Source organism: Sinocyclocheilus grahami, unplaced genomic scaffold (assembly GCF_001515645.1).
Source record: "Sinocyclocheilus grahami isolate Dianchi unplaced genomic scaffold, SAMN03320097.WGS_v1.1 scaffold122.1, whole genome shotgun sequence".
In the NCBI taxonomy this organism is placed as follows: domain Eukaryota; kingdom Metazoa; phylum Chordata; class Actinopteri; order Cypriniformes; family Cyprinidae; genus Sinocyclocheilus; species Sinocyclocheilus grahami.
In genome coordinates this window covers 972,804-985,887 of record NW_015505301.1, presented here as the reverse complement: position 1 = coordinate 985,887, position 13,084 = coordinate 972,804, and the positions used below count along the sequence as shown (strand labels likewise).

At 38.7% G+C, this 13,084-nt stretch overlaps 1 protein-coding gene across 1 annotated transcript in view; it reads right to left on the bottom strand.

Moving 5' to 3' along the window:
* Positions 1–9,505, bottom strand: part of LOC107589924 (junctophilin-1-like) — a 59,949-nt gene extending 50,444 nt beyond the window's left edge. Inside the window, exons 1-2 of the mRNA XM_016278499.1 lie at positions 8,792–9,505; positions 6,331–7,093 (exon numbers count right to left, since the gene is read on the bottom strand). Coding sequence (XP_016133985.1) covers positions 6,331–7,093; positions 8,792–9,170 — 1,142 coding nt within the window. The 5' untranslated portion in view covers positions 9,171–9,505. The remainder of the gene's footprint in view (positions 1–6,330; positions 7,094–8,791) is intronic.
* Positions 9,506–13,084: the final 3,579 nt, after the last annotated feature.

Genomic DNA, 13,084 nt, shown 5'->3' with positions numbered 1-13,084 from the left:
GGCCATTCGACGGGAATTATATAAATAATTTTAAAAGCACGGCCATTTAAAACCTGAGGGTCTAACATGTGCATAGTAAAGCGATCACTGCAGACAATCCTTTTGGGTGGGAATTAATGTAAACACAGATATCGGATACCAGTCGTGTCTAAAGTGAATGTAAACAGACGTGCCAAAAAATCGGATATGGTCAAAAGATCGGATCTGTGCATTAAAGGGGTCATATGATGCGATTTCAAGTTTTCCTTTCTCTTTGGAGTGTTACAAGCTGATTGTGCATAGATAAGATCCCTGAAGTTGCAAAGACTAAAGTCTCAAAACCAAAGAGATATTCTTTATCAAAGTTAAGACTCTGCCACGCCCCCCTAAAATGGCTCGTTCTAACACGCCCCCACATATCTACCTCACTATGTGGAAATATTAGCAAATGTGCACGCAAAGAAAGAAGGCGTGGTTTCAGTAACCGCAGTTAGTGTTGAAACAGCCATGTCGGGAGACGCTGTGTGTTTCTAGGCGAAAGCAAACGCACTTTATTTGTCATTCTGAAAGTAGATGCATTTAGGAATCTTTAAGATTACTTACAACAGAACAGCAATGCATTTTATGGACGACCGTTTCGTGAACGTAGGAGAGGAGGTAATTCTGACTTTGCTGTGACAATCTGGCGCTTCTGAATCAGCTACTGTTTTGTTATTAGTTTAAGTATTTGCTATTGACTGTTCAAATGCGGAGTTTTGCGCATCGTGTGTGCGTGCGTGCATGCGCGCGAGCGAGAGAGAGAGAGAGAGAGAGAGCGGTGTGTGTGTGTGCGCGCGCGTGTGTGTGTGCATTTCCGACGAGTGCTTGTGGTGTTCGGCCAATCACAATGCCCTGGGTCAGCTGGCCAATCAGAGCAGACTGCTTCATTAGACTTTGTAGAAAACGAAGCGTTTGAGAGAGGCGGGGCATAGAGGACCTACAATAATTTACAGTATTTGAAAAATAATGTGTTTTTTGAACATTAAAGCATGTCAACATATTCTGTTACACCAAATACACAAAATAATGATCTTTAAAAAAGCATCATATGACCCCTTTAAGAGTTGCAGTTTAAACGCAGCCTAAGTCGTTATAATCAGTAATTATGTCCCCACTGGATGCAACAAATGCCTCATTTGTAATGGGTTTTATCTCGTCGTGCTGGGAGATGGCATCACAGTATGTTAAGGAGCGTAACATTTCCGTCACACGCTTGAGGTATTCAGCCAATCACAACGCACTGGATAGCTGGCCAATCAGCGTACACCTCGCTTTTCATGCGTTTTTTGCACCTTAAACCACAATAACACATTGCATTACACCAAATACACAACATAATGTTCTTTTTTAGCAACATCATATGACCCCTTTAAGAATTTATTTTAAAATGTATTTATATTTGATTTTTGACAATTATAAAACAATAAAAAACAACAAAAAGTATATGTAATAATATACTATACATGATTTAGCAATAATAAAAATGATGATAATCGTTTTATGATATTATATTCATGCAATGTTGTTTTGTGATCTTAATTGTTGAGCACATTTATTTTCACCAGTAAACATAATTTGCTAAGTACTTAAAAAAGTTAGTATCTATCTAGCTATCTATGCATGTTCAACAAAATGATCTGTACATTATAGATGTCATTATTATAATCATAATTACTGTTATCCTTTGCTCTTTCCATCCTTAACTAATTGAGTTAAGGATGGAAAGTGTGTGTGTGTCACTGATTTTATATCTGTGTGCTTGCATGTGGGTAAGAGACAAATGCAGATGAAGTCATTGTTGCGACTGATGATAAACATTTGTGAAGTCTATTGGCACGTAGGGCAGTTGACAGCCAGGCAGTGATGGGCTACTGTATCAACTGCTGCTGGCTTATGTATTTCTGTCCAGAGCTGATAAGTTGACTCCATCCTTGCCTTATTTAGTCAGCCTGAGTTCTGTGCTGCTGACACACCAGTGAGCAAAAGAGAGAGAGACGGAGAGAGCACAGGCTGTAGGTTGACTGAACAATTAAATGCTCCTCTACTCCCACCTTTTTATGGTGAATGACTAATATCAAATGGAGCCGAGTATGAAGAGGGTGAGAAAAGGTGGGAGGAAAAATTTAAGGGCTCTTTTACCTCTCTGTCTCTCATTCATAATCACTAGCATAACCAGGGACAAAGCTGTCATTATAAATGGGGGAGGAGGGGTTTGTTTATGATTCTTCCACATTTAGAAATTTATATGAATATGTTCGTGCCACCCAACTTTTTGAGAGTTAATAAATATTCATGCCTTAAAGAGACCCTCACATTTTTCAAATCGTTGCTAAGGTCATATTTAAAAAAAAAAAAAAAAAAAAAAAAACTAAAACAAGAAATGTTATACTACTTAAAGAAAATTAAACTTATTTTAGCATTTTTATGATTTTTGAGAGTGGTCATTTTGTGAACAGCCATCGAAGACTGACACGGAAAAGAAGAAATTGTTGAATAAAGTCATTATTTTTGTTTTCTTTGCACACAAAAAGTGTTCTCGTAGCTTCATAAAATTACGGTGGAACCACTGATGTCACATGGACTATTTTAACGATGTCCTTACTACCTTTCTGGACCTTGAACATGTTAGTTGCATTGCTGTCGGTGGGGTCAGAAAGCTCTCGGATTTCATCAAAAATATCTTAATTTGTGTTCCAAAGATGAACGAAGGCCTTATGGGTTTGGAACGACATGAGGGTGAGTAATTAATGACAGAATTAAAATTTTTAGGTGAACTATCCCTTTAAGAAGTGATAACAAGGAAATGCTATTCATTTGTCCATTAAAACGAGATTTAACCTAATAGTAGGTCCAGACTAAGATAAAGCTCACTCTCATCGATGACTTTCTTTGCTAACACCTGAAGTGAACCTGTTATATTCTGTAGTTGTCCTGACACTGGATCTATCATGTTTCCTTTCTCAGTGAGGCCAAGAACGCCAGTTAACCTTTCACACTACCTCCGAAAACAGCAGATTCTGTTGACCGCAGCAAGAGCCCTGCCCCTGAAGAAAAGGGGAGGGGGGCTGTGGCATTATATTTACGACCCTTTGAAGGGAATATACTCTAGGGTGGATTGGAGATAGTGAGGAGTATTACTATATCAATCTTTAAAGTACTGCTAGCCAGCCAAGACTCTTGCTCAGCTGTAACTGAATGCAAGTAATGCATAGTAAAATGGCTTTACTTTAATTTCATAGCACTGGTAATGACCCTGGAGCGTAAGTCTTGTAACCCTGACCCATTGCTCACTGAGGGAGAGGTAACCACAGAAGACAGGCCACTCCTAAGAGGGACAAATGCCAGATAATCAGCTATTGGTGCCCAGTACGTGCTATGTGGCTTATTCGATGTTAAGATAAATACAGAATCTGTAAATAGCCTGAAAGTGGCACTCAAACCAACTGTTAACCTGTATGACCCCTCTGAATACTAGCAGCACAACAAGTGCTGCCTATATTCTGAGTCATGTTATTTATTGATTGGCTGATCACTAACATGAGATCAGAACATAAGGGTCATCAGACAGCCGAAACACATACATGTGGCAGACATGCACATATACACACACCAACAGTCAATTAGTCCTATTGGTGGTCTTGGACCCATAAAATTAATATATCAGGGCTGAAATGTTAAAGGTTACATACAGGTTCAGTCCCAACTTGAAAAAAAGTGTCATTAAAATGTCACATTCTGACTGAAAAGATGGAACTTATTTGCACTATACCATTCAAAAGTTTGGGGTCACTAAGATTTTAATGTCTTTAGAAAAGATGTCTCTTTTGCCAACTACGGCTCTATTTGTTTGATAAATATATCATAGTAAAAATGTTAAAATTGTGAAATATTACTTTAAAATAAATATTTTAATATATTTTAAAATGTAATTTATTCATGTGATGGCAAAGGTGAATTTTCAGCAGGCTTCGGTGTCACATGATCATTCAGAAATCATTCTAATATGCTGATTTGGTGATCACAAACATTTTTCTTATTATAAATGTTTTGCTTAAGATTTTTGAGGAAACTTTTATACACTTTCTTTCCAAGATTCTTCTTTGTTTTTTAGGAAACTTCAAAAGATCAGCACTTATTTGAAATAGAAATCTTCTACAACAGTCTTCATGTTAACTTTTGATCAAATTAATCCATCCTTGCTGAACAAAAGTAAAAAAAAAAAAAAATTTTTTAACTTTTTGACCCTGAACTCTTGAATGGTAGTATACATGAAAATCCAATAATTTCACTGTATCTGATCACTTGAGCAGGACATACTTCGTAAAACTGCAGTATTTTTGTCTAATTTTCCAGTGAAAACATCCAAAAATATTTAAATTAATTTATTAAGGAAAACTGATTTCCCCCCCTTTAAAAAAAAAATCTAAACCAGTTAAAAACAAGTTGAAAAAAGAAATGTGCCATTGCAGTAACACAAAATACTTACATTCAAATACAAGTCTTAATAACTTATTCAGTGTTGTTTCTCATGGATCCTCTTATTTGTAGTGTTTAATTGAAAAATGAATTTTAAAAATGACTAATTAAAGCCCATTAAGAGGTTTTGCAAGCCCACTAATTTGTGAACCAAGGGTTTTGCTCATCCAGTGGGTTCAAGGACAGCTTGTTTAAGGACAGCTTTCACTATATTCAAATGTTCGTTTGTATAAGAATCACTGACTTGGATAATCCTTCATTGCAAGTAACCTCTCTAATCCATGCAGTATGTTCATAAAGTGTGTGTATACATTCACACATAACTTATACTTGAATATTGTCTAGATTTTCGACAAAGTATCTGTTTGGTTGGTCAATGGAAGGAACATGAGCATGTGAGTTTCCCAAGACCTGTCTAGGATGTTATGAATTTGTGTGTCTTGAATAAGTGGCTTACACAACACATCCATTAAAATGTCTGTCTAGTATGGCTCTTGGCAAGGGAACAGACATCATAGTGTACATGAGATGCATGACCCCATGACTGCTCCCTGTGCATCCGAGCTATGGACAAATAATAGACACCAATCCTCAAAAAGGCTGCTTGCACAACCTTTCAAAACTCAAGACTTTCTAACCATTTGAGAAGCTCGAACAAAGGATATCTGTTAAAAACACCCGAGCTTTGCTGAACATTGTTGGTGTGTGAAGCAACATCTTAAAATAGGTCTATGAAATATGAACGACATCTAAATAAATGCCATAGGTCTGAACCATGCAGACATCACAGCTTAACAGTACAAGTAGTAACAATCTGGGGAATGTTACAAAAGCCTTGATGTGGCTGGTGCACTTGATCACAGCAGTTTCAAGTCAACCTGCCATGATATATTACTAAATTGTGATGATTCTACAGTTGTGAGAGTCATATATTCTTGTTATATTGGCTGTCATCGTTTACTCACCTTTATTTAGTTCCAACACACATTTGGCTTTTTTACATGGACTACAAAAAGGAGTTTAATGAACTGGACATAAATGGGATCCATGCTGTTGAACTCCAAAATGACAAAAACACACCAGTAAAGTATCATAAAAGCAGTCGATAAAACTGTGCTATTTAAGAATGACTAACAGACCAAAGTTTGACCGAAAACTTTTCTGTATTGAATATGAAAGCGTAAGTGCAACTAAGAAATAAAAGCTACAGTGGAGCAGAGTTAATTTAGTATTTTTTATATAGTAGTTAGTAATATTTTGAATTAGCTTTTATTTTTATGTTTTCAGGTTTTGTTAGTTTAAGCTGTAGTCATTTTGTTATGTGCTTTAGTGATTTTATTATTCATTTTGTTTTTGAAATTGTATATTTAGCTTTTATTAATTATTTCATTTTTGGTATTTTTTTTTAGGATTTTAACCTGATCTTATTTTATTTTAGTCAGTTGCAAAGGCAAGATTTTTTTATTGAATATTTATGTGTATCTATCTATCTATCTATCTATCTATCTATCTATCTATCTGTATTATTTAAGCCTCATTTAAATTTACAAAAAATATTTTCAATAATTTTAGTTTTTTTTAGGCAAAAACTGCAGTGGATGGAAAGATTTGAATTTGGCTCAGGTTTTTTTTTTCTCACACAAAGCCAGTGTATGGCTTCAGAAGATTTGGACTATAGCTGCTACTTTGTCATTCTGCAGCTCAACAGCTCAGATCCCCATTCACTTTCTTTATGTGAAAAAGAGTGGCTATCACATTAGCCACACAAGTTTGGAACCACATCAGAATTTGTAAATTATGCCAGAATTTTCATTTTTGGCAAAGGAGGTGCCCTACCTTGACACTGCTATTTCCACTTTAGTCCTGGCGATAGCTGCAGCCCTTCGAGCCCCCTCCACGGCCCTGTCCACTTTTTCTTTAGTTTTATGGTTTTTTAGAGGAATAAGCTGCTTCCTTATCCCACGCACCAACACGTTATTTTTATACTTCCCCTCCTCTTTGGTTCCATCTGGGAATATTGTGCATCCGTATCCATGCCTCTTGTTGTTCATCCATTCCCCTTCGTACTTGAGCCCGCTGGATCGCTCACTGACTCCAAACCCATTGCGTTTGTCATTCTTCCACTCGCCCATGTAGGACTCTGTGGTGGTGGCGTCCACATGTTCCTCCATGGGGGTGTACTCATCGGGCACCTCTCCGTCTCCGTAGCTGATGGTGGAGTTGGCGTCGCTGGAGCTGATGCGGCTCATAGTGGCGTCGCTACGTGCCGAGCTCCGTTTGCTAGAGATGGATGTTTTGGAGTCGGATTTACGTAGCTGGCGGAGGCTGCCGAAGAGGGACCCGCGGCGGAACAGGCCCTTCTTCTTCCCGGTGACGACTTCGGTGTCGTTGTGAAAATTCAGCACAAAACCACCACGGCTTCCAACTGGTGTGTCGGGTACCGCGTCCTGCAGAACGGCGCCATTGCTTTGCACACTTCTTAGGGAGGCCAGGGAGGTGCGAAGTGGAGAGCGGATAATGGTGGCCATTCCATAAGGCACACTCTGTCGCACACCGTAGCCATGTCTCATGCCCCCCATCCACTGGCCTTGATATGTGCCTTATGAAACAGAAAGAAACATTAAACTTGTGTAGATCAAGTAAGCAAACAGCGCATTAAGAGCCATACCTTGCTTAATTTGGTTTGAAATGTATTCAGTGGTAATATTAATGATAAAAAAGCATGTACATTAGCATATCAAATATCAATTAATGCTTGTTAACAACTCATAACTCATGAACCGTAAGAGTGTAATGAAAATTGGATAATTAAAATCTCTTGCCCCTTCAGTGATGCATGACAAATGTGTTTTATGTTCACAGTGTTCATCAGTCAGCCTAATCTAAAAATCACTGACACAAATGACACAGATCCCAAAACTAATTCGGAAACTAATGTAGGCTCCGAAAATGCAAAACGTCAGTTAAATGTTGGATGTCACATTGCAGTGCCATGAAATGCATAGAGTAAATTGTGGTAGAATCTTGGCTGTAATTATGTCATGCGTAAATTACTATAGGTTGTGCATTTATGTCAAAGAATATAAATATTCACCCTCATGTCACCAGCATTTCTTCAGTGCACTTTGAAAAAATTGGGTGTTATTTACACCCAATGGCTATGACCTGTGGCCTGACAGTTGGCAAAAACAAACAGAATCAGGAACCTTGAATCAGTTCTTTTTCATGTTAAAGATTCTCAATTTCATCCTAGTATTCAGTTGGAAGACATTTACTGAATCTACAGCTCAAAACATACATCGATCAGAGCAGTCTGATTCCTGAATGACTGATTCTCACCAGCCGATTCTTATCAGTGAATCAAAAACATACAGCGAGACCAGTGTTCACAGTTCCTGAGTAAATGACTCTCATGATCAGGCTCTTTTTAGAGAATATATAACCAATATATTAAAAACTACCTATATGTACACATAGTCTATTACAGTATTTTTTATATATATATGTTTATATTATATGTGTAAATATAAATGTCTTTTTCTTGTCATGGCAACATAGCATGTAAAAACAATTCCATTCATGTATTTTAAATGGAAAATAATAAATAAATAAACAAATAGTTTATGTTAGTGGTCGAGAAAGTTCTCAGAGATGTATTTAAGAGAAAACTAATTGTCAAACGAATGACTCGTTTGATCCGATTCTTTTTAAAGAATCAAAAACATTCAGCTCTATCAATCTGTGTTCGACACCCGTACGAATGACTCTTATGAACCGGTTCTTTTAGTGAATCAAGAACGATTATGAATCAGACGGAGGGGTTACTGAATTTAATCTGACTCACTCACTGAACCGCAAGTTATTACTTTCGTCATGTCCGACTCGAAATGAAGCAAAAGCTTTTACAGTGTTATGTTGTACTTAAGACTCCGAAGCTTAAATCGGCGTCGTAACTGATTGGTTGTTCATATGACAAATTGTAGTCAAAGATATGAGTTTTGCTGTATGTTTGGATTAATTCATTAATGAAATACGTTGCCATATTTTGGTATGTTTAGGCCTGCAATTATGATATATGGTTAGGACTAACATTTGTATTTGTAAACAGAATAAAATGTAGGCTATCCTTGATTTGTTATATTCAGTAACAGTCTTCTGTAAATCAAAGAATGTCTTATTTTCAAACAAGTACTAAAAGAATTATTATGCCCGGGACATCGACAAGAGAAATCGTAATGGTTCAGCTGCTAACGGTTCTCAATCTCATCATACAAATGACATTCGCAGTGGCACTTACCACCATCCCCATAGGTTTCGACTCCATAGCCATCCTGTAGTCCATTACTCCACGTCCCATCGTATCTAGCAGGTGTATTGGTGCACTGCCGAACTCCATAGCGACCCTTGAACCCGTGACTCCACTCCCCACGATAAACCCACTTCCCCTTGGTCTCAACACCCAGCCCGTGGCGTTTGCCCTGCGACCAGTAGCCCTGGTACGTATTCCCGCTGGGCCAGGTGTAGACCCCGACTATCTCAAAACCGTGGGACCAGGACCCTGCGTACTCGCCTTGACCCTTGGGTCCCGTGCAGATGCCGTGTCCGTGGGCTTTCCCGTCCTCCCATCCGCCACAGTAAGTGCCTCCATCGTCGAAGTCGAACCGTCCGCCCGTCATTCAGAATGGGATGAAAATAAAAACAGTCGTAACGTTGCCGTGCGCTTCTTCTTGTCTTTCTCTTTCATTAAACCTTCTTTTCTAAGCCGAGTTGAGCAGCAACGATTAAACCAGGGAGAATGAATCACAATGGAGATGTTGTTGGTTGGTATTTCTGCTTGGGTTGAGGGAGTATGAATGAAGAGGCAGGTTTAGTGCATCGTTGCCGAAGCCGCACGCGCTGGAACCGCCGCTGCGTTTCACCGACTCCCTCCGTTCGCAGGCGCTGCGCAGAGCAGACACAGCGAGAGAGACGCGGCGCGGCGGCGAAACCAGCTGCCAATCCTCCGGCGTCATCACCGCGGCCACGCCCACTCCACCCTCCCCGGGCTAAATGACAGAGCGCTGGTTCAGAGCTTGTAAGACATGCGCTTTGTTTAAAATTGTTTTGTCTTCTTGATTTGGTTAAAAAAAGGAAATTGCTAAACAAAGTTTACAAAATACTGCACATGTAGGCTAAGCATGTTTTGGAAAGATTTAAGCTGAACTTCACAAACCTGGGAATTTTATGGCCTGGAAAAAATATACATTTTGCATTTTTAATCATTCTATTTACTCAAGATTATTCAGGGATGATTTGGAAATCTATATTCACATGAACCTGGGATGTATGATATGATATGTAAATGATGTCAGATCATATATTTTATATATATAGATTTATATAGATATAGATATATATATATATATATGAAGAGTTCAGATGCAAAAGCCTAAGTGGCATCTGAAATTTTCATCTAAAATTAGCATTTTTATCAGGCTCCTATGTTTAGGTTCAGCAAATTTACTCTAATGGCAATGTATAGGTCCTTTTCTATGCAATTAAAGTGAAATAACTGAACAAAATAACTGACCAAAAATACAGGAGCCTGATAAAAATGCTCATTTTAGAAGAAAATATCAGATGGCACTTAGAGGCTTTTGCATCTGAATTCTTCATTACACACACACACTGTATACAGGGCTCGAGACTAACTATTATTATCGAGCACTGTAGCCTCTGACTGAAAATGTTTAGGAGCACAAGCAGAAAATTTAGGGTCATACCATAAATCAGCCTGCAATGCAATCGTTCACATATTTCCCCCATATATGATATGATAAAATTACTATCGTTTTGCATTAATAAGTGCAGTTAAATTTATCAATTAATGAAATACCAAATACGTTACCATATTTTGGTATGTTTAGGCCCGCAATTATAATAATATATGTTTAGGAGTAGGACTAACATTTGTCTTTGTAAACACAGAATAAAATGTAGGCTATCCCTGATTTGCTAAACCTGTAATAATGATCATTTGGTAGGCTAAAAGTCTGCTGTAAATCACAGAATGTCTTATTTCAAACATTTCTTCCTCAAAAGAATAATTAATGGGACATTTAAGGAATCGACTAAAGTAATGGTTCAACTGCTTACGATTCCCATCCCTAAACATGCAAATGACATTTGCAGTGGCACTTACCACCATCCCCATAGGTTTCGACTCCATAGCCATCCTGTAGTCCATTACTCCACGTCCCATCGTATCTAGCAGGTGTATTGGTACTCTGCCGAACTCCATATCGACCCTTGAACCCGTGACTCCACTCCCCACGATAAACCCACTTCCCCTTGGTCTCAACACCCAGCCCGTGGCGTTTGCCCTGCGACCAGTAGCCCTGGTACGTATTCCCGCTGGGCCAGGTGTAGACCCCGACTATCTCGAAACCGTGGGACCAGGACCCGGCGTACTCGCCTTGACCCTTGGGTCCCGTGCAGATGCCGTGTCCGTGGGCTTTCCCGTCCTCCCATCCGCCACAGTAAGTGCCTCCATCGTCGAAGTCGAACCGTCCGCCCGTCATTCAGAATGGGATGAAAATAAAAACAGTCGTAACGTTGCCGTGCGCTTCTTCTTGTCTTTCTCTTTCATTAAACCTTCTTTTCTAAGCCGAGTTGAGCAGCAACGATTAAACCAGGGAGAATGAATCACAATGGAGATGTTGTTGGTTGGTATTTCTGCTTGGGTTGAGGGAGTATGAATGAAGAGGCAGGTTTAGTGCATCGTTGCCGAAGCCGCACGCGCTGGAACCGCCGCTGCGTTTCACCGACTCCCTCCGTTCGCAGGCGCTGCGCAGAGCAGACACAGCGAGAGAGACGCGGCGCGGCGGCGAAACCAGCTGCCAATCCTCCGGCGTCATCACCGCGGCCCCGCCCACTCCACCCTCCCCGGGCTAAATGACAGAGCGCTGGTTCAGAGCTTGTAAGACATGCGCTTTGTTTAAAATAGTTTTGTCTTCTTGATTTGGTTAAAAAAAGGAAATTGCTAAACAAAGTTTGAATGAATAACAAAATTAAAGAAGTATGCTACAAAATACTGCACATGTAGGCTAAGCATGTTTTGGAAAGATTTAAGCTGAACTTCACAAACCTGGGAATTTTATGGCCTGGAAAAAATATACATTTTGCATTTTTAATCATTCTATTTACTCAAGATTATTCAGGGATGATTTGGAAATCTATATTCACATGAACCTGGGATGTATGATATGATATGTAAATGATGTCAGATCATATATTTTATATATATAGATTTATATAGATATAGATATATATATATATATATGAAGAGTTCAGATGCAAAAGCCTAAGTGGCATCTGAAATTTTCATCTAAAATTAGCATTTTTATCAGGCTCCTATGTTTAGGTTCAGCAAATTTACTCTAATGGCAATGTATAGGTCCTTTTCTATGCAATTAAAGTGAAATAACTGAACATAAATACAGGAGCCTGATAAAAATGCTCATTTTAGAAGAAAATATCAGATGGCACTTAGAGGCTTTTGCATCTGAATTCTTCATTACACACACACACTGTATACAGGGCTCGAGACTAACTATTATTATCGAGCACTGTAGCCTCTGACTGAAAATGTTTAGGAGCACAAGCAGAAAATTTAGGGTCATACCATAAATCAGCCTGCAATGCAATCGTTCACATATTTCCCCCATATATGATATGATAAAATTACTATCGTTTTGCATTAATAAGTGCAGTTACTAATAATATTACATGTTCAGTTCTTGTTTATTTTAATGTTTATACACTTTTGACAGTAAAGCACTAAGCTTGAGTTGGGAAGCTTACAAAATGTATTTTATTCTGGTTAAAGGGATAGTTCACCCAAAAATGAAAATTCTGTCATTAATTACTCACCCTTATGTCGTTCCAAACCCGTAAGACCTCCGTTCATCTTTGGAACACAAATTAAGATATTTTTGATGGAATCTGACAGCTCTCTGAACCCTCCCATAGACAGCAAGGGTATACTACCACGATCAACGTCCAGAAACGTAGCAAGGAGATCTGTAAAATAATCTGTGACATCAGGGGTTCAACCATAATATTACGAAGCTACGAGAATACTTTGTGCGCAAAAAAAAAAAAAAAAGACTTTATTCAACAATTTGTCTCCTCCACCCTGTAGCACCATTTTGGAGAGTATCCACTGAACGCAAACAGCATATGTTGTTCGGTGTGCTAATGTCAACATTAGCTGTTTGCGTTCAGTGGATGCTCTCAAAAACATTAGAAATAAGAAATGTAGACATAGGCCTGAATTTGTTGAAATCTCCCAACTGTCAACTGCCTGCCAACTAGCAACATCTATCTTTTTATTCTAGAAAGGTATTTAAAGGGTTAGTTCACCCAAAAATGAAAATTCTGTCATTAACTACATTTTGGAGAGTATCAGCTGGACGTAAACAGCGTATGCTGTTCTGTGTCAGCTACGTCACGCCGGATCTGTTTCTTGTTGTGATTTGATCTGAACTAAAACAGCGTATCCATGTGACTCTGGACTTGGGAACATTTCAATTGTATTGCTGTCTATGCA